The sequence below is a fragment of the Hemiscyllium ocellatum genome, chromosome 14, assembly GCF_020745735.1.
Source record: "Hemiscyllium ocellatum isolate sHemOce1 chromosome 14, sHemOce1.pat.X.cur, whole genome shotgun sequence".
NCBI lineage: Eukaryota > Metazoa > Chordata > Chondrichthyes > Orectolobiformes > Hemiscylliidae > Hemiscyllium > Hemiscyllium ocellatum.
Genome location: NC_083414.1, coordinates 72,400,818 through 72,426,791, shown reverse-complemented (window position 1 = coordinate 72,426,791; position 25,974 = coordinate 72,400,818). Strand labels below are relative to the sequence as shown.

Sequence of the window (25,974 nt, the reverse complement as noted above, 5' to 3'; positions counted from 1 at the left end):
TTGATTTGGCGGAAAGATGCTTTTCAGCCATTCAGACATAGTGTGTAGTCCATCATAGTTAATTTTACAGGAGGTTTGCCTGAATACCATGGAACTGGCTTGAAGAAGGAGACCAGTGATTGTTCCATTTAATCCTGAGGATGCTGCAGATATATTGCTGATAAAGTTTCTCTAGTGCTCTTATAAGTCACTGATGCACAGCCCAAGCCCTATGGCAGTAGTGGATTGTGGTGAAGGCTACGAGAGTCAGAGACGCACAGGACAGAAAAAGGCCCTTCAATCTATCAAGTCCACATTGATCAAAACTATCACCTAATTATTCTAATCACATTTTTCAGCACTTGGCCCATAGCCTTTATGCCTTGGCATCGCAAATGCACAACCATATGCTTCTTAAATATTATGAGGTTTTCTTCCTCTACCACCCTTACAGGCAGAGTTCCAGAGTACGACTAGCAAGTTAGGAGAATTTCTAAATGGTGAATACCCCTTGATTGTTGTTAGATGAATATCTGAATTTCAGATGAATATTTCAGTGGAATTGTGTATCCTTGACTATAAAACACTGAAGGTTAACATGCAGGTTCAGCTAGCAATTAGTTAGATAAATTGTATGTAAGTCTTTATTGGAATGAATTTGGAGTATAAAGAATATTAAAGTTTTGCTGCAATTGCACATGGCTTTATTAAGACTATACCTGGAGCAGTGTGCATAATTTTATCATTCAGCCTGAAGGAAGGTGATACTTAGAAGAGTACAACAACAAGAATAAGTCTTGGAATGTCAGGGCTGTCCAGTGAGGACAGATTGAGTAAACTGGCCCTATATTTTCTGGAGTTCAGAAAAATGAGAAGCGATTTCATTGAAGTATGTGAGAGTCTGCAAGGACTTAACAAAGTAGATTCTGGGAAGCGGTTTCTCTTGGCTGGAGATTCTAAAAATGGAGACATAGGCAAAGGGCTTACCTACGACGGAGACGAGCACAAAGGTTTTCACATAGATGGTTTACAATGTTCGAAACTGTGTGTCCAAAAGAGCTGAAATTGAATCTAAGGAAATCAGGGAATTGGAATCAAACAGCAAAGTAGTTTTCATGTTTGAGCTGGAACAGTGGACAAAGGGAGCGATTTTTCTGTACTTCCTTCATACAGTGCCTGATCAGGGGATATTTGATGCTAATAATGAGTGCCAAGAATGGAATGTGTTCAAACACTTCTTACTTTGAAGGCCAGAGAAATTCTTTTTTAATAAAATGACCTTAAACAGTAATTACTTTAGCATGACAATGCAGACATTACATTTTTCAGGTGACAGGACCACGTGACATTTCTATGGTATTCTCAATGTGGAAGAAAGTTTAATTGTAGGGAACTATCACAATACAAACACACAACAGTAAATATAGCACAAAAGCATACAACACACACCAAGTACAATATGCCATCACAACTGTGGTCTCCTGTTGACTGAATTACAGTTTTGGGGGGCAGAGAAGGAATCTCCCAGGATTTTAATCCTAAATTTGTCTAGCTTGTTTTTCTTCCTTGGGGGATTGCATGACAATTGGTGAGTTATAGGAAGACAGTTATTGGGGCACTGATATATACAAGCGACAGTCACCTAGCATTGGACTGGCTCAATGGACCAGCTGTCTTACCCTGTTCTCCTATCTTGTATCTTATTTGTATTACCTTTACATTTCCAATCCATTGTCTCTCATATTCGGATGACTGTTCCTAATGGAGCAGAAATTTGACAGGATTCTTCAAATGGTTTCATTCAACATTTACCCCTATTATCTTTGTGTGGATGCCAACTCCTTGTTGGGATAGAGTTTGCCAGATCCCAGCCAGTCTCTTATGTTCTACTCAGTCAGGCTTGAGATATATGAGCCTCAGCTATAATCGTTGGTAAATTATCAAGTTTTATGAGCTTTCACTACACCCAACACACGTGCTACCAGCTGAGTATTCACATTTAGTGTTAGTAGTGGTCATCCTGCCTGATTTACACCTTCCTATAACAGTGGCACTGAGGATATTTAGTCTGTTCCTGTTGCTACTGAAGATGAGATCAGCTAAACTGACACAGACAGGGGAATAACTTCATTGGTCTGTATGGCACAATCATTAATTAAACTGGGTGAGCACATCTCTGGTGGGTTGGGGAGCTAGCAGTTTTGTTAAGGTTGGGAAGACAGGGCCACACGATCCCAGTTGATTCTTCCCATTCAATCACCATGCGGTGATTGTAGCTCCTAGCTGCAAATAAGCATAAAATTAGCCCCACTCATTTCTTTGCATTTCTCAACTACCCTCATCACAATGAGACAGGACCTTGGTACAACAGCAAAGACACAAACAGAACAGCCGAAAGTTGAATAAGTCAAACATGCAATGAATATTCAACTTCTGGACTTACATCAGATGTTCCTGCTTTTGCATCAAAGTATAAAACGTCTCGCTCCTAAAAAAAATATAAAAATAAATAAAAGAAGAGGCTTCAGATTAGTGTGTCCTTGCCATTGATGGCCAAACTGTAGTTTGGATGTTGATATTAAAGCGACAATGATTGTGCCTGCACTCAGCAGCTCTAACAGAAAGCTGCATTTCCAAAGTCACGTGCAGTTGAAACAAGCTTCACCACCCATCAAAGCTACATTTTTGTTTCAAGATCAGAAACCAAGACCACCCTACAATGAGAATTCACACCCTGAACCAAATTCTTATTTTCCTGTTAGTCCTCAGCTGAGTTTAAATGTTTAGATCTTTCACTTCGTGAAATATTGTCCTGCAGTGAATATCCAGCAGAGTGCAGAATAGCTTTAGCCAGAATATCTGAATTCATCATGGCATTCCTCCAGGGAGCTGAGGGGATGCGCCATTTTACAAGATTAAGCCATGATTCTGTAATTTTTTGACAGTAAGTACACCTACCTTTTATTGGTAAGTGTAACATCAATACCAGTTTCTGTTACATTTAATAGGTAACATTAAAATGTCCATTTATTTTCTTTTCAGTAGCAATATGGAAAATTGAGTAGATATCCAGCTGTTGTACAGGCTTGTTCCTTTGTAACAACAAACTAAATTTTACAAGTTGGAGATCATAAGGTCAGTTAACAGTTAATTGCAGTTAGAAGGAAAACTAATAGACTGACTTCACTATTAATGTTCTGACTGCAGGTCAGAAAAGTAATAGTACATATTAAAGAGAAATGGAGATAAGAGGGTGTATGTTATTGGTTACATGGCTTGCTGCAGAATGATGCACCAAATTTCCCTTGCATGAGGTTGGGATTCCTCAGTGTGATTGTACCAGTTTCCCCGTGTAAGAGTACCAGGGGCCCCTCAGTGACAATGCACCAGAGATCCCTCAAGTGGGTGCGTTAGTGTGAAGTGGTTCAGGGTTCCCTTAGAGTCGGTGTGTCGGGGTGTCCTAGCGTGTGTATGCCAGGGCTCCCTCAGATTATGTTAGAGGTCCCTCAGTGTGAGTGTGTGCCAAACTTCCCTCAGAATGAGTATCAGGATAGCTTAGATTGAGTGTGTCAGGGTTTCCTCACAGTGAGAATGCCAGAGGTTCCATACCCCATCAGGGGTATGCCAGTATCAGTGTGTCAGGTGCTCCCCAGCATGTGTCTGTACTCCTCCATGTGTGTAAGGTTTCTCTTCAGAGTGAGTGTGCCAGACTCCCTTCAGAATAAATATGTCAGGAGTCCCCCAGTCTGAGTGTGTCAAGGTTCCCTTCAGAGTGCGTATGTCAGGGGTCCCCTAGACTCAATGTGTCAGGGTTCCTTTCAGAGTCAATATATCAGGGGTCCCCCAGTGTGAATGTGTCAGGGTTTCCTCAGAATGAGTCTGTCATGTTCCTTCTGAGTCAGTGTGTTGATTTTGTTCAGCCTGTTGGTTATGGCTTCCTTAGTGTAGGAGAAATTTGGAGCTCCCTCAGTAAGTGCACTAACTTGTGGACAACAATTAATCCAAAATTACCAACTCACCTGCTTAGATCTGAAAATATTTCAGCATTATTATAAAATTAGGCTTTTAAACAAATGATTTGAATGTGGTCAGTGTATATATTATATATATATACACACATACGTATTGAAGAGTGCTATTAGTGGTAAAGTGAGTTGATTCAGTAAAACAGCATTTCATAAATAATAATTGAATACTTAACCTTTGAATATTTATGAACAACACTGAGTAAGCATGTTGTTTTACTTTCAATCGAATAAGTTTGAAGTTCAAAGTTCCTTGTAGAAGAGTCTTCTAAATCTGTTCTCCTTTGTGACTAATTTTGTCAACAATATAAATTAATTTCAAAGCTACATTCAAACAGAAGAATAAACATAAGTTTAAGAGAATGCAGAAACCTATAAGGAATAAGCTAACGTAATGCCACCTCCAAGCTTATTGTGAAGGGTGGCTCAGTGGATAGCACTGCTGCCTCACAACATCAGGTTCGATTCCAGCCTCAGGCGACACTCTGTGTGGAGTTTGCACATTCTCCCTGCGTCTGTGTGGGTTTCCTCCGGGTGCTCCGGTTTCCTTCCACAGTCCAAAGATGTGCAGGTCAGATGAATTGGCCATGCTGTTAGGTGTGTTAGTCAGAGGGAAATGTCTGGGTGGGTTACTCTTCAGAGGGTCAGTGTGGACTGGTTGGACCGAAGGGCCTGTTTCCACACTGTAGGGAATCTAATCTAATCTAATCTAATCTAATTACTAAGACTTATATCATCACCAACACATTGCCGGAATGTCTGTAACCAATGCATCAGTGACATAATCAGCAATATACCACCATATAATCACAAACACAACCACCATATAACTATCAAAGTATTACTGTATGATTTCCAAGAATCACACCACAATCATAATATATTACCATATAATCACCAAAGTATAATCAACCATAACTATGTTGTGATCTCTGTTGAGAGTGACAATTTTTAAAGAGATCTGAACTCCCACTGATCGGTTTGCAGGATTTCATATTTTAAACTTTTATTGTAACAAAAAATAAACATTATTTTCTTTTTGTAAGCAACTTATAATTCAAACTACAGAGAGCAACATTCCCCTTGTACACTTGGCATTGTCAGTTTAGCCTCAATGGTGGGGAAAAAGATTGATCAGGGCGTTTGCACACAATACAAAGATGGGGGTGGTAAATAGTGAGGAGGATAGCTTTAGATTACAAGAGGATATAGATAGATTAGATTTCCTACAGTATGGAACCAGGCTTTTCGACCCAACAAGTCCACACTGACCCTCTGAAGAGCAACCCAACCATTTCCCCTCCCTATACATACCCCTGAATAATGTACCGAGCACTATGGGCAATTTAGCATGGCCAATTCACCAAACCCGCACATCTTTGGACTGTGGGAGGAAACCGGAGCACGCAGACAGGGAGAATGTGCAAATTCCACTGTGACAAATGCTAATTCAAAACAGATAAATGTGAGGTGATGCACTTGGGCATGACAAACAAAGCAAGGGAATATATAATGAATAGTAGGACCCTAGGAAGCACCGAGGAACAGAGGTACTTAATGTCTCTTAAGGTAGAAGGCAGGTGGATAAAATGGTTAAGAAGGCATATGGTATGCTTGACTTTATTAGTCAAGTCATCAAGTTTAAGAACAGAGAGATTAGGCTAGAACTGTGGAAAATTCTCTTTGGGCCACACTTAGAGTATGTGTGTATTTATGGATTTCACATTATAGGAGGATTGTGATAGCACTGGACAGGGTGCAGAGGAAATTTACAAGGATGTTGCCTGACAGGGAGTTTCAGTGTGAAGACAGATTGAGAGGGGATATGAATGAGATGTACAAAATCAGAAGGGCAAAAATCGGGTAGACAAGACGCAACTTTCTTTTTGGTGGAGGAATCAATGATTGGGGTACAGATTTAAGGCAAAGCGGGAGGTTTAGAAGAGATGGGAGGAAAAGCATTTACACCCAGAGGGTGATGGGAATCTGGAACTCACTACAAGGGTGGTAGAGGCAGAAATGTAATATTTAAAAGTATTTAGATGTGCATTTATGATGTCAAGGTGTACAAGGCCATGGCTGAAAATGTGTTGCTGGAAAAGCGCAGCAGGTCAGGCAGCATCCAAGGAACAGGAGATTCGACGTTTCGGGCATAAGCCCTTCTTCAGGAACCATTGCAAGAAACACATCCTGCATCCATCTAAGGATTCTGGGTTATTCATCCTGGAATGGGCAGGAGGGAGAAAAATAAGTGCAACATTGGAATTACTGCTGGCGGTGAATTTAAGGAACTATCTAAAAACTGACAAAAGCGTTGGGAGCTGGTCTCTTGAAGTTAAGACCCCGCAAAATGGGGAAATATAAACCTATTGGCAGCTGAGAGTAACATTGAACTGTTTTCAAAGAAGACTGGAATTCTATGGAGAGTGCAGTGGGTTACAAGTCAAAGTCAGAGATCCATGGTGCACAGAAATGCCCTTTGGCACATTGCTTGTCAAACACAACCATCAAACTATTGGAATTCCATTTTCCAGTCCTTGGCCCATGGCCTTGTACGAGGAGAAAGTGAGGTCTGCAGATGCTGGAGATCAGAGCTGAAAATGTGTTGCTGGAAAAGCGCAGCAGGTCAGGCAGCATCCAAGGAACAGGAGATTCGACGTTTCGGGCATAAGCATTTCATTCCTGATTAAGGCCTTTTGCCCAATAAGTTAATTTTCCTGCTCCTTGGATGCTGCCTGACTTGCTGTGCTTTTCCAGCACCACACTCTCAACTCTAATCTCCAGCATCTGCAGTCCTCATTTTCACCTCTGTGGTAGCTTGCCTATTCTCTGCTGACCACACAGAAGCTTTGCTGTGATATTCCAGTGATTTGAAGGCTCGGTAACCTGATCTCAAAAGTAACTGCCTCAACTCTTTTCTCCAGTGGCAAAGTGAAACATAATAATTCTGCATGGTGGTAGAGATGCTAATTCAATCCCAATTCTGTTCCATTGAGGCATAAATGGACCATTTACAGAACCATTGTTGACAACATAATACCAACAAACTTTTCTGGAATTTTGGGAGACAGCGTTTACAGCGAGTAGACTTAATGATTGTTGACTGCATGCAAAAATAGCTTGCTCCTTCTTAATAAATCTAAGCCGTCCTTTGATCCCTAACAATCAAAACACCCAAATCTAATGTCCCCCTCCATTTATTCTCAAAACAGAATAACTATAACACAATTGTAATAACTAGGACAACAACTTATATTTATGTTGCAACTTTACCACAATAAAGAGTCCCAAGAGTGCATTGCAAGAGCATTATAGAACAAATTGTGACAGCAAGCCAAATAAAGAGATATTAGGTCAGATGACCAAAAGCTTATCAAACAGGTAGGCTTTAATTAGTCTGCAATTTCCCCTCACATGTGATCAACAATGCCCTCCAGCGCATCTCCTCCACTTCCCACACCTATGCCCTTGGAACCCACCTCTCCAACTGCAACAAGGATAGAAACCTCCCTGGTCCTCACCTGGCAGCACGGTGGCTCAGTGGTTAGCACTGCTGTCTCACAGCACCAGTGTCCCAGGTTCAATTCAAGCCTCGGGTGGCTGTCTGTGTGGAGTTTGCACATTCTGCCCCCCACCGTGTCTGTGTGCTCCAGTTTCCTCCCACAGTCCAAAGATGTGCAGGTTAGATGAATTGGCCATGCTAAATTACCCATAGTTTTAGGTGCATTAGTCAGAGGGAAATGGGTCTGGGTGGGTTACTCTTCGGAGGGTCGGTGTGGACTGGTTGGGCCGAAGGGCCTGTTTCTACACTGTAGGGAATCTAATCTAATCTAATCTACCCACTACTCTCTGGATGCAGCACATTTCTGCCATTTCCACCAGCTTCAGTCAGACCTCACAACCAAAGATATATTTGCGTTCTGCAGAGATCATTCCCTCCACGACTCCCTCATTAGGTCCACGCACCCCTACCAAGCCATCCTCCATACCGGACACCTTCACTTGCCATTGCACAAGGTATAAAACCTACACCCACATCCCCTCCTCCCCCCTCATCTCCGTCTAAGGTCTGAAAGGATCTTTTCACATCCAGCAGAAATTTTCCTGCACATCCTCCCACCTCATATACTGCATCTGTTGCTTTCGATGTGATCTCCGCAAAACTGGGGAGACAGGATGCCAACTTGCAGACTGGTTCAGGGAACATTTCTGGGACACAAGCACCAAACAATGCAACTGCCCTGTGGTTGACCACTTCAACTCCCCCAAGGAGATGCAAGTCCTGGGTCTCCTCCACTGCCAACTCAAAGCCACCTGCCAACTGGAGGAAAAACACCTCACCTTCTACCTTCGGACCCTTCAACCACACAGCATCAATATTGACTTCACTTGTTTCCAAATCTCCTTTCTGCCCACATCATCCCAGATACAACCCTCCAACTCAGTACTACCTTCTTTACCTGTCCTACATGTTCATCTTCCTTCCCATCGATCCACTCCACCGTCCCCACCAACCTATTACAATTATCCCCACCGCATTCACTTTTTGCCTTCCAAACTATTTTTCCTTCAGCTGCCCCCCCCAGTCCCCCATTTATCTCTCATCCCTCTTTCTCCACTACATTTCTGATGAAGGGCTTATGCCTGATGCTCGGATGCTGCCTGGCCTGCTGTGCTTTTCCACCTCCAGCCTTTCTCCACCTTGATTCGCTAGCATCTGCAGTCCTCACCTTCTCTGAGGTTTCAATTAGTGTCTCAGGAAGAAAGCAAATTAGAAAGACAGAGAAGCGCATGCACGGATTCCAAATTTTGTAGTCTTGACAACCTATGGTATGGCCACCAATGGTACAGAAATCAGATTCAGAGATAGAGTTATAGAATCAAACAGCTGTACAATATGGAAACAGACCCTTTGGTCCAACTCATCCACACCAATCAGACATCCTAAATTAATCTAGTCCCATTTGCCAGTATTTGGCCCATATTCCTCTAAACTCTTCCTATTCATATATCCATCCAGAGGCCTTTTAAATGTTGTAATTGTACCAGACTCCACCACTTCCTCTGGCAGCTCATTCCATACATGCATCACCCTCTGTGTGAAAAGACTGCCCCTTAGGTCCCTTTTAACTCCTATCCCTCTCACCTTAAATGCATACACTCTCGCGTGCCCTTCATGATTTTATAAACCTCTCAACTTCCGACGCTCCAAGGAAAATAGCCCCAGTCTATTCAGCCTCACCCTATAGCTCAAACCTTCCAACCCTGGCAACATTTATGCAAAGCCTTTCAAGTTCCACATCATCATTCCTATAGCAGGAAGACAAGAATTGCACGCAGTCTCCCCAAACTGGCCTAACCAATATTCTATACAGCCGCAACATGACCTCCCAACTCCTATACTCAATGCACTGACCAATAAAGGCAAGCATACCAACGCCTTCTTCACTATCCTGTCTACCTGCGTCTCCACTTTCAATGAACCTGAACTCAAAGGAATCTTTGTTCAGCAACACTCTCTAGGATCTTATCATTAAGTGGGTGAATCATTCCAAATTGCAGCATCTTACACTTATGTAAATTAAACTCCATCTGCCATTCCTATGCCGAGTGACCCATCTGATCAGGGTCCCATTGTACTCTGAGATGACCTTCTTGGCAGTCGACTTCACCACCAATTTTGGTGTCACCTGCAAACTTATTAACTATGACTCCTATGTTCATATTTATATAAATGATGAAAAGCAGTGGATCCTGTACCAATCTTTAAGGCACACTAGTGGTCACAGGCCTCCAGTTTGAAAAACAACCCTCCACCTCTTCTACCTTCAAGCCACTTCTGTATCCAAATGCCTAGTTCTCCCAGCATTCCGTGTGATCTAACCAGTCTACCATGAGGAACCTTGTTGAATGCCTTCCTGAGATCCACACAGATCATGTCCACCGTTCTGCCTACAGGCAAGAACTAAACAAGGGCAGAAATCTTGAAGCATTGTGAGGTTGGAGGAGGTTAAAGAGATAAGGAAAAGCAAGACCATGGATTGGGTGGGGGTACATTTTGAAAACAAGCATGAGAATGTTCAATCAAAATGTTGTTGGACTTGGAGACAATATTGGTTAGCAAATAGAGGGTTGATAGGACAAGATTGGTCTAAAGGATGGCACAGGTATCAGTGTCTTGGATGACTACAAGTCTACAAAGGATAGTGTGGGGAGGAACCAGCCGTGAAAGCTTTGGAATAATCACGCCAATGTGATGAAAGCAAGACCTAATCATTCAGTTATTAAGTCGTTATGGAAGAACACCATTCAGCACATTGAGTCTATGCCAGTTCTCTGTATATCATCCCCAACGGTTCCATTCCCCTGCAAGTTTATTTCTTGGGAGAGGGGAGGCCATATTGGATTTGGTGCTTGGCAATGAACCATGCCAGGTATCAGATCTCTTGGTGGGAGAGCATTTCGGTGACAGTGATCACAACTCCAAGAACTTTACTATCGTCATGGAGAGGGATAGGAGCAGACGGTATGGGAAAGTATTTAGTTGGGCGAGGAAGATTTACAATGTCATTGAGCAGGAACTGCGGCACCCAATATGGGAACAAATGTTCTCAGGGAAATGCACAATAGAAATGTGGAGGTCGTTTAGAAGCACCTGTTGACAGTGCTGGACAGGTTTGGTCCACTGAGACTAGGAAGGAATGGTAGGTTGAAAGAACTTTGGGTGACAAGGGATGTGAAACATCGAGTCAAGAGGAAGAAGGAAGCTTACTTAAGGTTGAGGATCAGACAGGGCTCTACAGGATTACAAGGTAGTCAGGAAGGAACTGAAGAATGGACTTAGCAGAGCTAAAACGGGGCATGAAAAAGCTTTAACGGTCAAATTAAAGAAAACCTTAAGGCATTCTACATTTATGTGAGGAACAAGAGGATGGCCACAATGACGGTAGGACTGATCAGGGATAGTGGAGGGAACTTGAGTTGGAGGAGGTAGGAGAAGTCCTTACTGAATACTTTGTTTCAGTATTCACTACTGAGAGGGAAGTTGAAGTCCCTCTGAGGACAGTGTGAAAAACACTGATATGCTAGAACAAGTTGTTGTTAGGAAGGAGGAGATGTGCTGAAAATTTTGAAAAACATAAGGATAGATAAATCCCATGGGCCAGACGAGATATTTCTTGGTTTCTACAGGAAGCGAAGGAAGAGATCGTTGCGCCTTTGGCAATGATCTTTGAGTCCTCACTGTTCACTGGAGTACTGCGAGATGAATGGAGGTTAGCAAATAGAGTCATAGAGATGTGCAGCATGGAAACAGACCCTTCGGTCCAACTTGTCCATGCCGACCAGATATCCCAACCCAATCTAGGCCCACCTGCCAGCACCCGGCCCATATCCCTCAAAACTCTTCCTATTCATAATCCATCCAAATGCTTTTTAAATGTTGCTAAATGTCATTGCCTTTTTCAAGAAAGGGAACAGGGATAATCCTGGGAATTACAGATGTCAATGGTGGGGAAAGTACCGAAGAGGATTCTGAAAGACAGGATTTATGATTACTGAGAAAACCATAGTTTAATTAGAGACATTCAGCACGGCTTTGTGAGGAACAGGTCATGCCTCACAAACCTCATAGAATTCTTTGAGGATGTGGCAAAACACATTGACGAAGGTAGAGCTGTGAATGTAATGCATATGGATTTGAGCAAGGTGTTTGATAATGTTCCCCACTGTAGGCTCATTCAGACAGTAAGGAGGCATGGGATACAGGGAAATCTGGCTGTCTGGATATAGAATTAGTTGGCCCATAGAAGACAGAGGGTGGTGGTAAATGGAAAGTATTCAATATGGAGCTCGGTGACCAGTGGTGTTCTGCAGGGATCGGTTCTGGGACCTTTGTTTTTTGTGATTTTAATATGTGACTTGGATGAAGAAGTAGAAGGGTGGGTTAGTAAATTTGCCAATTACACAGAGGTTGGTGGAGTGGTGGATAGTGTGGAGGACTGTTGCAGGTTGGAATAAGACATTGGCAGGATGCAGAATTGGGCTGGTAAATGGCAGATGGAGTTCAACCTGGAAAAGTGGGAAGTGATTCATTTTGGAATGTCGCATTTGAATGCAGAATATAGAGTTAAAGGCAGGATTCTTGGCAGTGTGGAGGAACAGAGGGATCTTAGGGTCTATGTGCATAGATCCCTCAAAGTTGCCACCCAGGTTGATAGGGTTGTTAAAAAGTGTATTGTGTGTTGGTTTTCATTAGCTGGGGATTTAGTTTAAGAGCCACAAGGTAATGTTGCAGCTCTATAGAGTCCTGATTAGACCACGCTTGGAATATTGTGTTCACTTCTGGTCACCTCATTAGAGGAAAGAAGTGGAAGCTTTAGAGAGGAAGCAGGGGAGATTTATCAGGCTACTGCCTGGTCTGGAGGGCATGTCTTATGAAGAAAGGTTGAGGGAGCTGGGCCTTTTCTCTTTGGAGCGAAGTAGGATGAGAAGTGACTTGATAGAGGTGTACAAGATATTGAGAGGCACAGATAGAGTGGATAGTCAGAGACTTTTCCCCATGGCGGAAATGTCTATCACAAGGGGGCAAAAATTTAAGGTAATTGGAAGAATGTTTAGGGAAGTTGTCAGTGTAGGTCCTTTACCCAGAGGGTGGTAAGTGCATGGAATGCACTGCCAGCAATGGTAGCAGAATCAGATACATTTTTAAGTGATTCTTGGATAGGCACATGGAAATTAGTACAATGAAGGGTATGTTGGTTAGTGTGATCTCAGAGTAGTATAAAAGGCCAGCACAACATCGAGGGCCAAAGGGCCTATACTGTGCTGTACTGTTCTGCTCTATGTTATAGTCCATTTAAACTTACTTTCAAAATCATTACTGTCTCTGCTTCCAGCATCCCCTAACTTAGCAAGTTCCAGATTATCCCTACTTGCAGCATAAAAAAAGTTTTCCCTCACATTCCCTTTGCATTGCCTTCCTAAAAAGTTAAATCTTGTCCCCTAGCCAAACTCCCTAATGACTACTTTGAATCAGTTTTTACTAGCAAAGAGGAAACTGAGAAAATATCAACAGAAGTGGGGGTGGTAGAGGTAATGAAGGGTGAAAGTGGAGAACAGGGGTACAGGAAAAGCTGGCTACACTGAAATTTAAGAAAAATGCTGCAGACAATGAAAATCTGAACTAAAAATAAGTGTTAGGAAAACTCAGCAAGTCTGACAGTATCTGTAGAAACAAACAGTTTAGTTGAATATGACCCTTCTTCAAAACTGAGAATGTCTAGACTGGCGACCACCTGGTTGAGGTGGCTTGCTAGAAGATTGTTGAGTGACAGATATTAAACCATTACTCAAAAACAAGAGTCCAAGGCCATTTAACATCACTTGCAGATAAGCTGTTAGAAACAATGATCAAGGGGAAAGAAAAATAATTTGGAGAGTTGAATAAATAAAGGATATCTAGCATGGATTTGAATGTATCTGATCATATTTGTCTAATCAATTTGGAATTTTTGACTGAATTGAATTTATATCACATGTACAGAGGCACAGTGAAAAGCTTTGTCTTGCAAGCAATATAGGCAGATCGCATAGTTAAATAGCATAGATAAGTAAATAATAGGTAAACAGAGGTTGAAGAAGGCAAAGCAATCAAATTGGCCACATAGATGTTAAGAACATGTTTGACAAAGAGCTACATAAAAAACTGGTTAACAAAATTGAGGCTCATGAAAATAGGAAGGTTTGTCAAGTTGGATAAGAAATTAACATAACATTGGAAAACTAAGTCATCTTATGTGGTTGCTTTCAGACCGCTGGATGGTGTTTCCCCAAGGTTCTGTGCTAGGACACTCATGTTTTTGATATATGTAAGTTATTTAAATATTGGAATACAGAGTAAAATTTCAAAATTTGCTGATGATACCACAATACGAGATGTGGCAGACCGTAGAGATTATGCTAATCAGAATTGTGAGATGATGCATTTCGGCAGAAAGGATAGGGAGGGGCAACATGAAAAAGGCATAAAATATATTAAACAGTGTACAGGGACAGAGGAGGAGTGGCATGCTGAGGGAACGCTGTGGGATCTTGGGCTTCATAAGGGCGGCACGGTGGCACAGTGGTTAGCACTGCTGCCTCACAGCGCCTGAGACCCGGGTTCAGTTCCCGACTCAGGCGACTGACTGTGTGGAGTTTGCACGTTCTCCCCGTGTCTGCGTGGGTTTCCTCCGGGTGCTCCGGTTTCCTCCCACAGTCCAAAGATGTGCGGGTCAGGTGAATTGGCCATGCTAAATTGCCCGTAGTGTTAGGTAAGGGGTAAATGTAGGGGTATGGGTGGGTTGCGCTTCGGCGGGTCGGTGTGGACTTGTTGGGCCGAAGGGCCTGTTTCCACACTGTAAGTCTAATCTAATCTAAGTCTAATCTAATCATAACAGTGGTATCAAGTACCAAACTATTAAGGCTATAATCTATCTTATAAAACTCTGTTTAGGCTACAACACTGGCATTGCATCCAGTATAGGAAAGAAATGATGATCCTTGACTGTGTAGAAAAAAAATTTGTCATGATTCCAAGGATGAGACATTTTAGTTACAATATTGGACTGGAAAAGATGAGGTTGGTCCCTTAGACCAGATGAAATTTGGAGGAGATTTGATAAAAACTATTCTCATTTGTCAGATTTAAAAGGATCAGGGGTCATAGATTTAAAATCTGGGGCAAAAGATGCAGGAAAAATTACAAGAACGAACTTTTTTTACATATTGAGTGGTAATGACCTAAATTCATTGTTTCCATTCCACCATTCTTGTCACAGTAACTTATTTATAAAAGAGACTGCATGGGCCCTTGAAGAAAGTAGATTTGCAGAGCTACCAGGAAGAGCAAGAAAATTAGACTGACTGGATTATGCTACAGCAAGTCAGCATGAACCTGATGGGCCAAATGACCTCCTTTTATGGCGTAATTACTTATGTGTTGATGATTATACAGTTGTTGTGTTAATAAGCTTAAAGTGATGTATTTTTATTCTATCACATAGTAGTGATTCTGTGGTAATGAGTTTGTATTTCTAAAATGTCTGAGTTAATAATGACGTGGTTATGTGATGGTGATGCGGCTGATGATGCAAGATTGATGTGATGGTGATTATAAGATAATTTGTTCGTGATTATATTATGTTGCATGGATGGCTGATATGTTGGCAATTTTATGGTGGATGTCAACCTGATGAAGCCACAAAACAGGACTACATGCATGTAAAACAGAATAAACAGCAAATGATATAACTAAGCAACTTCACAAACGGGTCAGTCCCAAGCTCTGCAGAGCTGTCATACCCATCATGAATCCAACATTTAAATAATTTACTAGAAGAGGAGTGGCCAAAAATATCCTCTATCCTCAATAATGGAGGAATCCAGCACATCAGTATTAAAGTCAAGGTTGAAGCATTTGCAACAACCTTCAGCCACATGTGCCAACCTGTTCTGGAGGTCTTCCTCAATTCCTTGAATGAGTGCAGCTCCAACAATATCTCATAGGTGTAAATAGGCAGTTTGAACACCATAATTAATTAGTTGGTTCCACCACTGATGCCCCAATTTGGCTCTTGATGTTTAGACCCAGCTGAAGTATTGTCTTCAATTCCGAGCCAGGCACTTGTAGAAAATGGTGCAGATTGGATTTACCAGAATGGTGTCTGGGATGAGGTTTTGTGACACTTTGAGAGAAGCTGGGGTTGTTGTCCTTAGGACACAGAGGTTAAGAGAAAATTTAATCCTCATGTTCAAGTCATTAATGTATTTTTTGTTAAATCACACATGGGTTGTAGGCATTGCTAGCAAGGCTAGCATTTATTGCCCAATTCTAAGGTGGTGGTTAACTGTCACCATGAGCTGCCATTAGGAAGGGACTTCCAGGATTCTGAAGGAACAGCAGTATATTTCCAAGAAAGAATGCTGAGTGGCTTGGCAGGGAACTAGCAGTTGATGATTTTCCCACGTACCTACTGCCTTTGTTCTTTCAAATGAAAGTGGTTGTTGGGTTTGTTTTAGAAATTAGATTACTTTCAGTGGGGAAACAGGCCCCCTCCGAAGAGCAATCCACCCAGACCTGTTCCCCTACATTTACCCCTAACATTACGGGCAATTTAGCATGGCCAATTCACCTAACCTGCACATCTTTTGACGGTGCTCCGGTTTCCTCCCACCCGGAGGAATCCCACGCAGACACGGGAGAATGTGAAAACTCCACACAGCCAGTTGCCCGAGACAGGAATTGAACCCGGGTCTCCGGTGCTGTGAGGCAGCAGGGCTAACCACTGTGTCACCGTGCAGCCCCAGGTTTGGGAGGTGCTTTTTTAGGAGACTTGGGGAATTTGTACAATACATCTTGTAATTTGTACACACTACTACTACCGAGTGTCAGTGGTGAAGGGAATGAATCTTAAAGGTACTAGATGTGATGCTAATCAATGGGCTGATTTGTCCCGGACAGGGCTGCTGAAGTCAGTTTCCACCACAATTCTGACTTGAACTTTGTACATAGTGGGCATACTTTGGGAGGATAGGAGGTGAGTTAATCCCGAGCAAAACAGAAATCTTGGGCTGTAGATTCTCTGAAATAGTCAACAAGGGCTTCGTTGGCTTAATTCCACTGGCAAGTGGTTTGAAAAGAAATGAAAAAAAAAGACATGCATTCTGAGGTTTATTTCATGTGTTCAGTGCAGTGAGTCTGGGAAGAGAATCCTGCAGTCAGCATCACAGCGAGGCAGACTGGGAAGAGTGGCCCCACAGTCACTATAGCAATTATAGTCAGATTACCACTCCTTTAATTTTTTTTCACATTAATACTGAGATCTGCATTTCTAGCCAGGAATTCTGATCCTGCCTCCCTCAGAAATGTAGAGTGTTAAATCAACACAATTCCCTATTGGACAGGATAATTGGGAGAAGTCAAACCACATCCTGCACTTTGAAATATACTATATTCTTCCACCAGCATAATCACTTCAGTAGCTGTTGCAAAACTGGATGTCAGCTAATATGGGATTAAGGTGCCAGATGGTTAAGGGGTTAGGGTACTAAATAAGTAGAGTGCCAGGTAAGTTTTGAATGCCTAGGGTAGGTCAAGATGGAGGGGAGGGGGTAGGAATATCGGGATTGGCAGCTGTGGTAAGTGAGTGGTGTCAGAGCCAGCAGGGAGTCCAGCCAAGAAAGCAGGATAGTGGTCAGGTCATGTGGGTTCAGGCCAAGGGCAGGGGTGGCGTCAGTCCCTTGGTAGATGAGATTGTGGTGGGTTGGTGGCCAGTTTAATCAGAGATACTGTGATTTAAGATGTGAGGGTATGCATGGTGAGTTGGATGTCAGATTAATAGTTACCCTGGAATTAGGCTAGGAATTTAGCTGTCAAAACTTAATAGAAGCTGAACTCTCTGAATTCTCTCTTGTTAAGGGATTTTTACAGAGTGTTCAGACGCAGTGAAATTACTCATTGAAATCTTCAATTTTACTGGACAATTCCCTTTAGGTCTGCTGCATCTGGAATTCCACATTCTTGACACATAAATCCAGTCTGGCTGCTGCTGCATCTCCCCGACCATCGGATTAGCCGATCACCACGAGGAAATAAGGGGTTGCGAACTTAAATCGTCTGCACACACAAAAAACAAGATCCTGGTTGCTGTCTTAACAATTTTCAAATAGGTTAAGATTAGCTTTACTGGTATGTTGATTTGTTCAATTCCATATTGTCTTAGTAGTGAATAATCACTTAGAATCACACAATTAAGCAAAGCCATTGTAGCAAGCAGTTGAAGAGGATCACCAGGGAGCAAAGAAATATGTTTGAATTACATAGCTGCAGAGGTGTTAATACATTAATTCAGTACCTAATCAAACATTCAGCAGTTTAAAGCGATGGTAGGTTGGTGAATGTATTTAATTCTGAAAATACCCTTAATTCTGCTAGTGAGATGTATTAGTGTCATTGATGCAAATATCTATGGGGTTGGTAAAGTTATGGTTGGAACAGTAGAAACATAGAAAAAAAAGGATTATCAATATTGTAACTCTGCTAACCATCTATAATATTGGATTAGCTGCTATTAGCAGTTGTTTAGGCATTGTGATTACCATAAAGAATGACCTACAATGTGTCACTGCCACATGGTCTCTTTACAGTATCTGATGATAACTTGGCTCACTTGGTAGCACTCTTGTTTATGTGAGACAGTCCTGGTTTCAAATCCCACTCAATGGAATTCAGTTCATAATCTGGGATGATCACACTGTCGGAGGTGCAGTCTTTTGAGTGAATCATTAAACTAAGCCTCTGTCTACCCTCTTGAGTAATATTAATAAACTTATGGCACCACTCAAAAAGGTTCGAGAGAGTTCTCTATGGTCTCCTGACTGCTGTGTCCCATAACCAACATCATTGGAAAAGATTATCTGATCATTTATCAGAGAGTCATAGAGTCTTGGAGTCATAGTATAGTATCTAATTGGCTGTGAAGCAATTTAGGATGCCCTGCTGTATCATACAATTTTGGTCACTTCCTATCCTCTAGAAAGTGGCAAATCCTTTTCTCTGCTCAAAGCATAGCTGAAACAAACAATATCTGAAAGGATATTTTAAAATAAACTATTGCCAAATTTCCCATTCTCTCCTTTTGTGGGATGTTGACTATTGCTGATTCTATGGTTCAGTTGACAGATTTGAGACATCTTTCTGTCTCCATTAAAGTGTGCTCATCTCATCTGAAAACCTGGCTGGTTAGCATCGATAAATTCACAACACAGACTTTCCAAGTATATCAAATCAACCTCCATGTGGGTATCTTCAAGTAGATGGTGATCAGGAGTGAAGGACTCTCATTTGGGCCTTGATGGAACATGGAAGGCTAAGGAAAGAATCTAACAGAGATGTGCACTCATTATGAAAGAAATAAATAAACAATGAGTCAGTAATAAGGGGACTGAGACTGGGAACTGTTGTTAGTGGAAGTTGATAAGAAAGCTTTACAACAAGGGATTACTGAGCAGAGACTTTAACATAATTTTGAAAACAATTGATTTTGTATTTGAAAAAAAGACTATAAAATAGGATAGAGAAAATGAATTGCATAGAAGTTAAAGTAGAAACAATTTGGCAATTTAGCTCAACAGTCAATACTGACGGACCTTCTCCATGAGCTGTATTCTGACCCTATGTACAATCCCATTCCTTTTCCCAAAAATCCATTTCTTCAATCATGTAGCTAACCCGTTCTTAAAAACTGACATGGTCTTTATCTTAATTGCCAACCTGTGAACTGCAAAGCCTCACAATCAGCATATAAGTATTAGTGACTCATAAACCCATGCAGTCAACAATAGATCACTGTACAACCATGAACGCATCACAACATAGAACACATAACAGTACAGCACAGTACAGGCCCTTTGGCCCTTGATATTTTGCTGGCCTTTTATCCTACTCTAAGATCAGACTAACTGACATACCCTTCACTGTATTATCTTCCATGTGTCTACCCAAGAGTCACTTAAACATCCCTAATGTATCTGACTCTGCTACCAATGTTGGCAGGGCATTTCACGCACCCACCAATCACTGTGTAAAGAACCTGCCTCTGACATTTCCTCTCAACCTTTCTCCAATTACCTTAAAATTATGCCTCCTCATAACAGACATTTCCGGCATGGGAAAAAGTCTGTGGTTATCTACTTTATCTATGCCTAACAACATCTTGTACACCTCTATCAAGTCACCTCTCATCCTTCTTCGCTCAATGAGAAATGCTCCAGCTCCCTCAAACGTTCTTCATAAGACATGCCCTCCACTCCAGGCAGCATCCTGGTAAATCTCCTTTGCACTCTCTCTAAAACTTCCACATTTTACCTACAATAAGGCGACCAGAACTGAACACAATATTCCAAGTGTGGTCTAACCAGAGCTCGAAGGAGCTGCAGCGTAACCCCGTGGCTCTTAAACTCAATCCCCCGCCAATGAAAGCCAACACGCCATACGCCTTCTTAAGAATCCTATCAACCTGGGTAGCAACTTTGAGGGATCTAAGGATGTGGACCCAAGATCCCTCTGTTCCTCCACACAGCCAAGAATCTTGCGTTTAACCCCATATACTGCATGAAAAATTCAACCTTCCAAAATGAATCACTCCCCACTTTTCCAGGTTTAACACCATCTGCCACCAATCAGCCCAGCTGTGCATCCTGTCAATGTCCCATTGCAACCTACAACAACCCTCCACACTATCCACAACTCCACAAACCTTCATGTCATCAGCAAACTGACTAACCCACCCTTCCACTTCTTCATCCAAGTTATACGTAACAATCACAAAGAGCAGAGGTCCTAGAACTGATTCCTGCAGAACACTACTCGTTACTGAACTCTAGACTGAATACTTTCCATCTACCACCACCCTTTGTCTTCTATGGGCAAGCCAATTGTGTATCTAGACAGCCAGATTTCCCTGTATCCCAAGCCTCCTTACTTTCTGAATGAGTCTACATGGGGAGCCATATCAAATGCCTTGCTAAAATCCATATACACCACATTCATTGCCCTACCTTCATCAATGTGTTTTGTCATACCCTCAAAGAATTCTGTAAGGTTTGTGAGGCATGACTTGCTCCTCAAATGCCATGCTGACTATCTCTAATCAAACTTCGGTTTTCTAAGAACTCCTAAATCCTGTCTGTCAGAATCCTCTCCTATACTTTGCCCACAACTGACTGACTGATCTGTAATTCGCAGGATTATCCCTGTTACCTTTCTTGAAAAAGGCAAAACATTTGACCGCTTCCAATCACCTGGCACTACATCCGTGGTCAGTGAGGACACAAAGATCATCGCCTCCTCAACCTTAATTAAGTTTCCTTCTTCCTCTTGACTAGATGTTCCACATCCCTTGTCTACCAAGGTTCTTTCAACGTACATTCCTTCCTTGCCTCAGTGTCCAGCACTATCAGCATGTACTTCCTAAACATTTATGCCGTGAGTTTCCCTGGGAACATCTGTTTCCAATTCAGGTGCTCCAGTTACTGCCTAATAGCACTGCAGTTCACCCTCCCCTAATTAAATACTTGCCCATACTGTCTGCTCCTATCCCTCTCCATGAGTATAGTAAATGTTAGGGAGTTGTGATCACTATCACCAAAATGCTCTACCATTGAGAAATCTGACACCTGGCATGATTTGTTGCCAAGCATCAAATCCAATATGGCCTCCCCTCTCGTCAGCTTATCTAAATATTGCATCAGTGACCTTTCCTGGACACAGCTGATGAAAACTGCTCCATTTAAACTATTCGAAATAAGTAGGTTCCAATCAAATTAGGAAAGTTAAAGTCATCTATGACAACAAACCTATTATCTCTGCACCTTTCCAAAATCTGCCTCCCAATCTGCTACTCCATGTCTCTGTTGCTATTAGGGGGCCTGTAGAAAACTCTCAATAAAGTGATGCACATTTTCTGTTTCTAACTTCCACCCATACTAACTCTGTAGACAAACCCTCCTCACCAACCTCCCCTTCTGCATATATTCACCAAAAACATAAATATATTTTAATTTTAATTAACTCCAATCATGTGGATTGCGCAGGATAGGCTAGTATTTATTGCCCATCCCTAATTGTTCCTGAAAAACTGATGGTGAGCTGCCAATTTGAACTGCTGCAGTCCATTTGGTGGACGCACACCCATAATATAATTCCAGGATGTTGACCCAGCCATAGTGGAGAAACAGTGAAATATCTCAGTCAGGATGATGAATGGCATGGATAGGACATTGAAGGAAATTGTGTTCCCAAATATCAGCTTCTCTTGTCCTTCTACATAGTAGTGGTCAAGGATTTAAAAGGTGCTGTCTAAAGAATTTGGTGAATATGTGCAGTGAACTTTGTAGATAAAACACACTACTGGTACTGAGCGTCTATGGCGGCAGTGAAGGCTTGTGGATGCAGTGGCAATCAAGTGGGCTGCTTCATCCTGTATCATGTCTAGCTTCTTGAGTGTTGTTGGATCTTCATACTTCCAGACAGGTGGACAGTGTTCCACTGCACTCCAAACTTGTGCCTTGTAGATAGTGGACTGGCTTTGCGGAGTCAGGATGTGAATTATCTTCTGTGGGATACCTTGACTTTGACTTTATCTTGAACCCACAGTGTTGATGAGCAACATTCCTGCAAACTGCGCAGTCCCACAGCTGTGGGTAAACCAAGCACACAGTCATCCTCCAATATACGATTTCTGTTTCCATTTAAACAAACTATGAACAGAACTCGTTAGCGTTCACAAGAAAAAATAAATTGGAGAAGCATTGATGGTCAGTCCAGTTTAATTCTTGTTAAGTGGCAATCCTACAACATTGATAGTAAAAGAATCCGTGATGGCAGTGTTATTGAATTTCAAGTCGGAAGTACGTAAGCATATTAAGTGGATAACGAGGGAATGAGTAAGGATCATTAAGAACCACAGTGGTAAGTTGTGTTTGGATCCAAAGGATATCGGTCAGGTTCTAAAAAAATACTTTGGATCAATATTCACTACTGAGAGGGATGATATGGGTAAAGAAATCAAGAAGAAGGTCTTTGATACAATCAATGAAATTAGCACAGACAGAAATAAGATTCTGACTGGTCTGGTATGCTTAGAAGTACATAAATCTCGAGGGCTGTTGTAAATGCATCCCAGGTTGTTGAATGAGGCATGGGGCGCTTGCAAAAATTTTCAATTCCTCTCTGGCCATAGGAGAGGTGTCAGAGGACTGGAGGATAGCCAATGCGGTACTGTTATTCAAGAAGGGAGTAAGAGATAAACCATGAAACTGCAGGCCAGTTAGTCTAACTTTAATGGAGGGACAGAATTAATTTGCAATTGGAGAGGCAGGGATTAATCAAAAACAGTCAACATTGTTTTGTTAAGTGGAGGTCATGTCTGACCAACTTGACTGAATTTTTTGAAGAAATGACCAAGTATATAGATGATAGCAACGCATTTGACATGGTCTACTTGTTCTTCAGCAAGGCATCTGATAATGTCCTACATGGGAGACTGATAGTAAATGTTATGAAGTTGAAGGTATGTACTGTACCTTTAAGAGAGAGTGAATGCTCTTTTGCATTGAGAGTTTTCAGTGTACTGGAAAATTGAAAATATGCAACATTTAGCTGTGAAATAGATCCCTGAGTTGGTTGCTGATTTGACAACAATTCAAATTTAGCCAGTTTAAATTATGCCCCAAGTTACTAAAACCCAATAGCATTTGAATGTATTGGTTCGTGGTTGGCAAAAACATAAACAATCAGATGATCCAATGACGGAGGTATATAAAAAACACGCATTTTGGAAGTCAGGGAGAGCAACTGTCATTGAGAAAGACTGCCAATCAAAAAACATTCTCTATCAAAGGTACCTTTTTCAGTAAAAGACAGAAGATGACACAGCCAAAAGAAGGAGCACATCAGAGACGACAGCCGGAGTGTGGTTTTGAAATTAAGCTGAAGTAATTTTAATACGGGTTTTTATTGGAACAGTATATCGTTATAGAGTTGGAGGCAGATAATAAGCAGTTAAGAGAAAGGGGGGCTTAGAGTTGTTAATATTCGTTGTTTAGAGTTAAGGAATAAATTAATATTATCTTTCTTTAAATAGTGGAAGTTGGGAATTCTCTGTCAGTCGTACTTTAGCAGATTATGAGGCGTAGTGAGCTTTTGGGATTCAAAGAAATTTGGTAAAAGGGATTCACAATTGGCTGAGTGGTCTTTTTCTGACTGTAAGTCTGTGTCCAATGCAGGTCCACAGGAGTCATTGCTGTTTGATTTATATAAATAATGTAGATTTGAATGTATAAGGATTTATTAATAATTTTACAGATGATTCAACAACTGGTTGCCTGATCAGTGGCAAATGAAATTCAATCCTGACAAATGTGAGGTGATGCACTTAAGCAGGACAAATAAGGCAAGGGAATACATAGCATTTAAGAAGCATTTAGATGTACACTTGCAATGCCTAGGCATACAAGGATATGGTCTAAGTGCTGGAAAATGGGATTACAATAGTTAGATGTTGTTTTTAAACAGTGAATACAAGATGGGTGAAGAGTCTCCTTGTGTTGCAGATCTTTATGACTCTATGGATCATTGCCTGGCACTTGTGTGACACAAATGTTACTTGCCACTTATCAGTCCAAGTCTTGATTTTATCCAGGTCTTGCTACTTTTGAACAGTATCTGATGAGTAAGACTGCAACCGCAAGAGCAGTTCAGAGGCTAGGAATACTGCAGTGAGTAACTCACCTATTCTCCCCAAAGCCTGTCCACCATCTACAAGGCACAAGCCAGCAATGTGATGGCATATTTAACACTAGCCACTTCAAGAACATTGTCCACAACAAATCAGAAACTTCTGTGTTCTAAGAAGACCCCCCCCAGGGTTCTCCCATCTTGTCGGAAAACCTCATCCTGGCACCATTCTGGTAAATCTATTCTGCACTATTTCATAGAAGTGTTTTGCTCAGAATTGAAGTCAATACTTCAGCTGGGGTCTGAACATCAAGAGGCCTCAGTGGGGGAACCATCTAATTCATTAATCATAGTGACTATTTAACCTCTGAAACATTGCCTGTCTGGGTTACTGAAAGTCTCATTCATGCCCTTGTCACCTGTAGTATCAACTATTCCAACATTTACAGTTAGTTTCTCACATTTGACTCTTTGTTATCTTATAGTCATCCAAAAATCTGCTGCTTGTTTTAAAAATCACCCTAAGTCATATTCTCCAATCACCTTGTGCTCATTGATTTATACGGGGCTCCTGGTCAAGCAACATAGTAATTACAGAATTCTTATTCTTTGTTTAGATAAATCCATGGCTTTGCCCCTTCCTATCCCCGTAAATGCCTCTAATCCCAGAACCTTTTGAGATACATGTGTCCATTTAACTCAGATTCTAAGTATCTTTTAATTTTTCCATACCTTCAGTTTCTGGGGCCCTAACTGAGGGAAATGCCTTCTTACACCTCTTACATCTCAACCTCATTTTCTTCATTTAAAAAGCTAAGTCTCTTTGAGAAACTTTTTGATCATCTGACCTAATATTGCTTCATGTCTCTATAAAGATATTGTTTTATAATGCTGCTGTGACGTATCTTGGGAATTTTATTATGCTAAATATGCTGCACAAATGCAAGTTCTTGTATTAGACAGCTATGAGTGATTAGCTGGTCTGTGCTACTCATACACTGACATAGTAAGTGCCTGAAATAACTGCACAGAGGCAGTACCCTATCACCAAGTCACTCTTAATTTACATGGCGTGGAGATGCCAGTGTTGGACCAAGGTGAACAAAGTTAAAAATCACACAACACCAAGTTTTGACAAATAAACCTGTTGGAATATAACCAAGTGTTGTGTGATTTTTAACTTAATTTATAAATGCATAATACTTGACACTGATCTAGTTTCCTCAGAGCCAGCTTTCAGAGATACAGGATGTCTGACATTCCTCGTTATGTCTGTTAGCCATGGCTCTCTGATTAGACCAGGTTAACAGCCCCAATCAGAGAACTCATATTCTATGCGGTCCACCTGGCTGGCCTCATTACAATCACTGCAGCGCCATTACATACATCACTTAAACAAGTAATTTCACTCATTGAGACAGCAAAAAAAATTAAGTAGCACCAACCTGCTATAGCCTAAGTGACTTAAGTTATTTGACAATCATTGGGAATCAAAATGGTTCAAATATTATTTTTTGAAAATAGAAAGTTGGGAATATAATAGGCATTTTTGGCATCTCAAAGAGATAGGCAGAATCTTATAGGTACCTAAAGGACATGGGCTATGGCAAGAAATGTGGAACAATTAAAAGTTCTCCAAGGCCTATCTTGACATCGTGAACAACTGGCTGCATCTTCTAAGTAAGTTCCAGG

The 25,974-nt window shown here is 41.5% G+C and overlaps 1 protein-coding gene across 1 annotated transcript in view; it reads right to left on the bottom strand.

The window, feature by feature from the left end:
- cacna2d2a (calcium channel, voltage-dependent, alpha 2/delta subunit 2a) overlaps positions 1-25,974 on the bottom strand; it is an 871,148-nt gene that overhangs the window by 410,162 nt on the left and 435,012 nt on the right. The window contains exon 5 of the mRNA XM_060835047.1: positions 2,423-2,467. Coding sequence (XP_060691030.1) covers positions 2,423-2,467 — 45 coding nt within the window. The remainder of the gene's footprint in view (positions 1-2,422; positions 2,468-25,974) is intronic.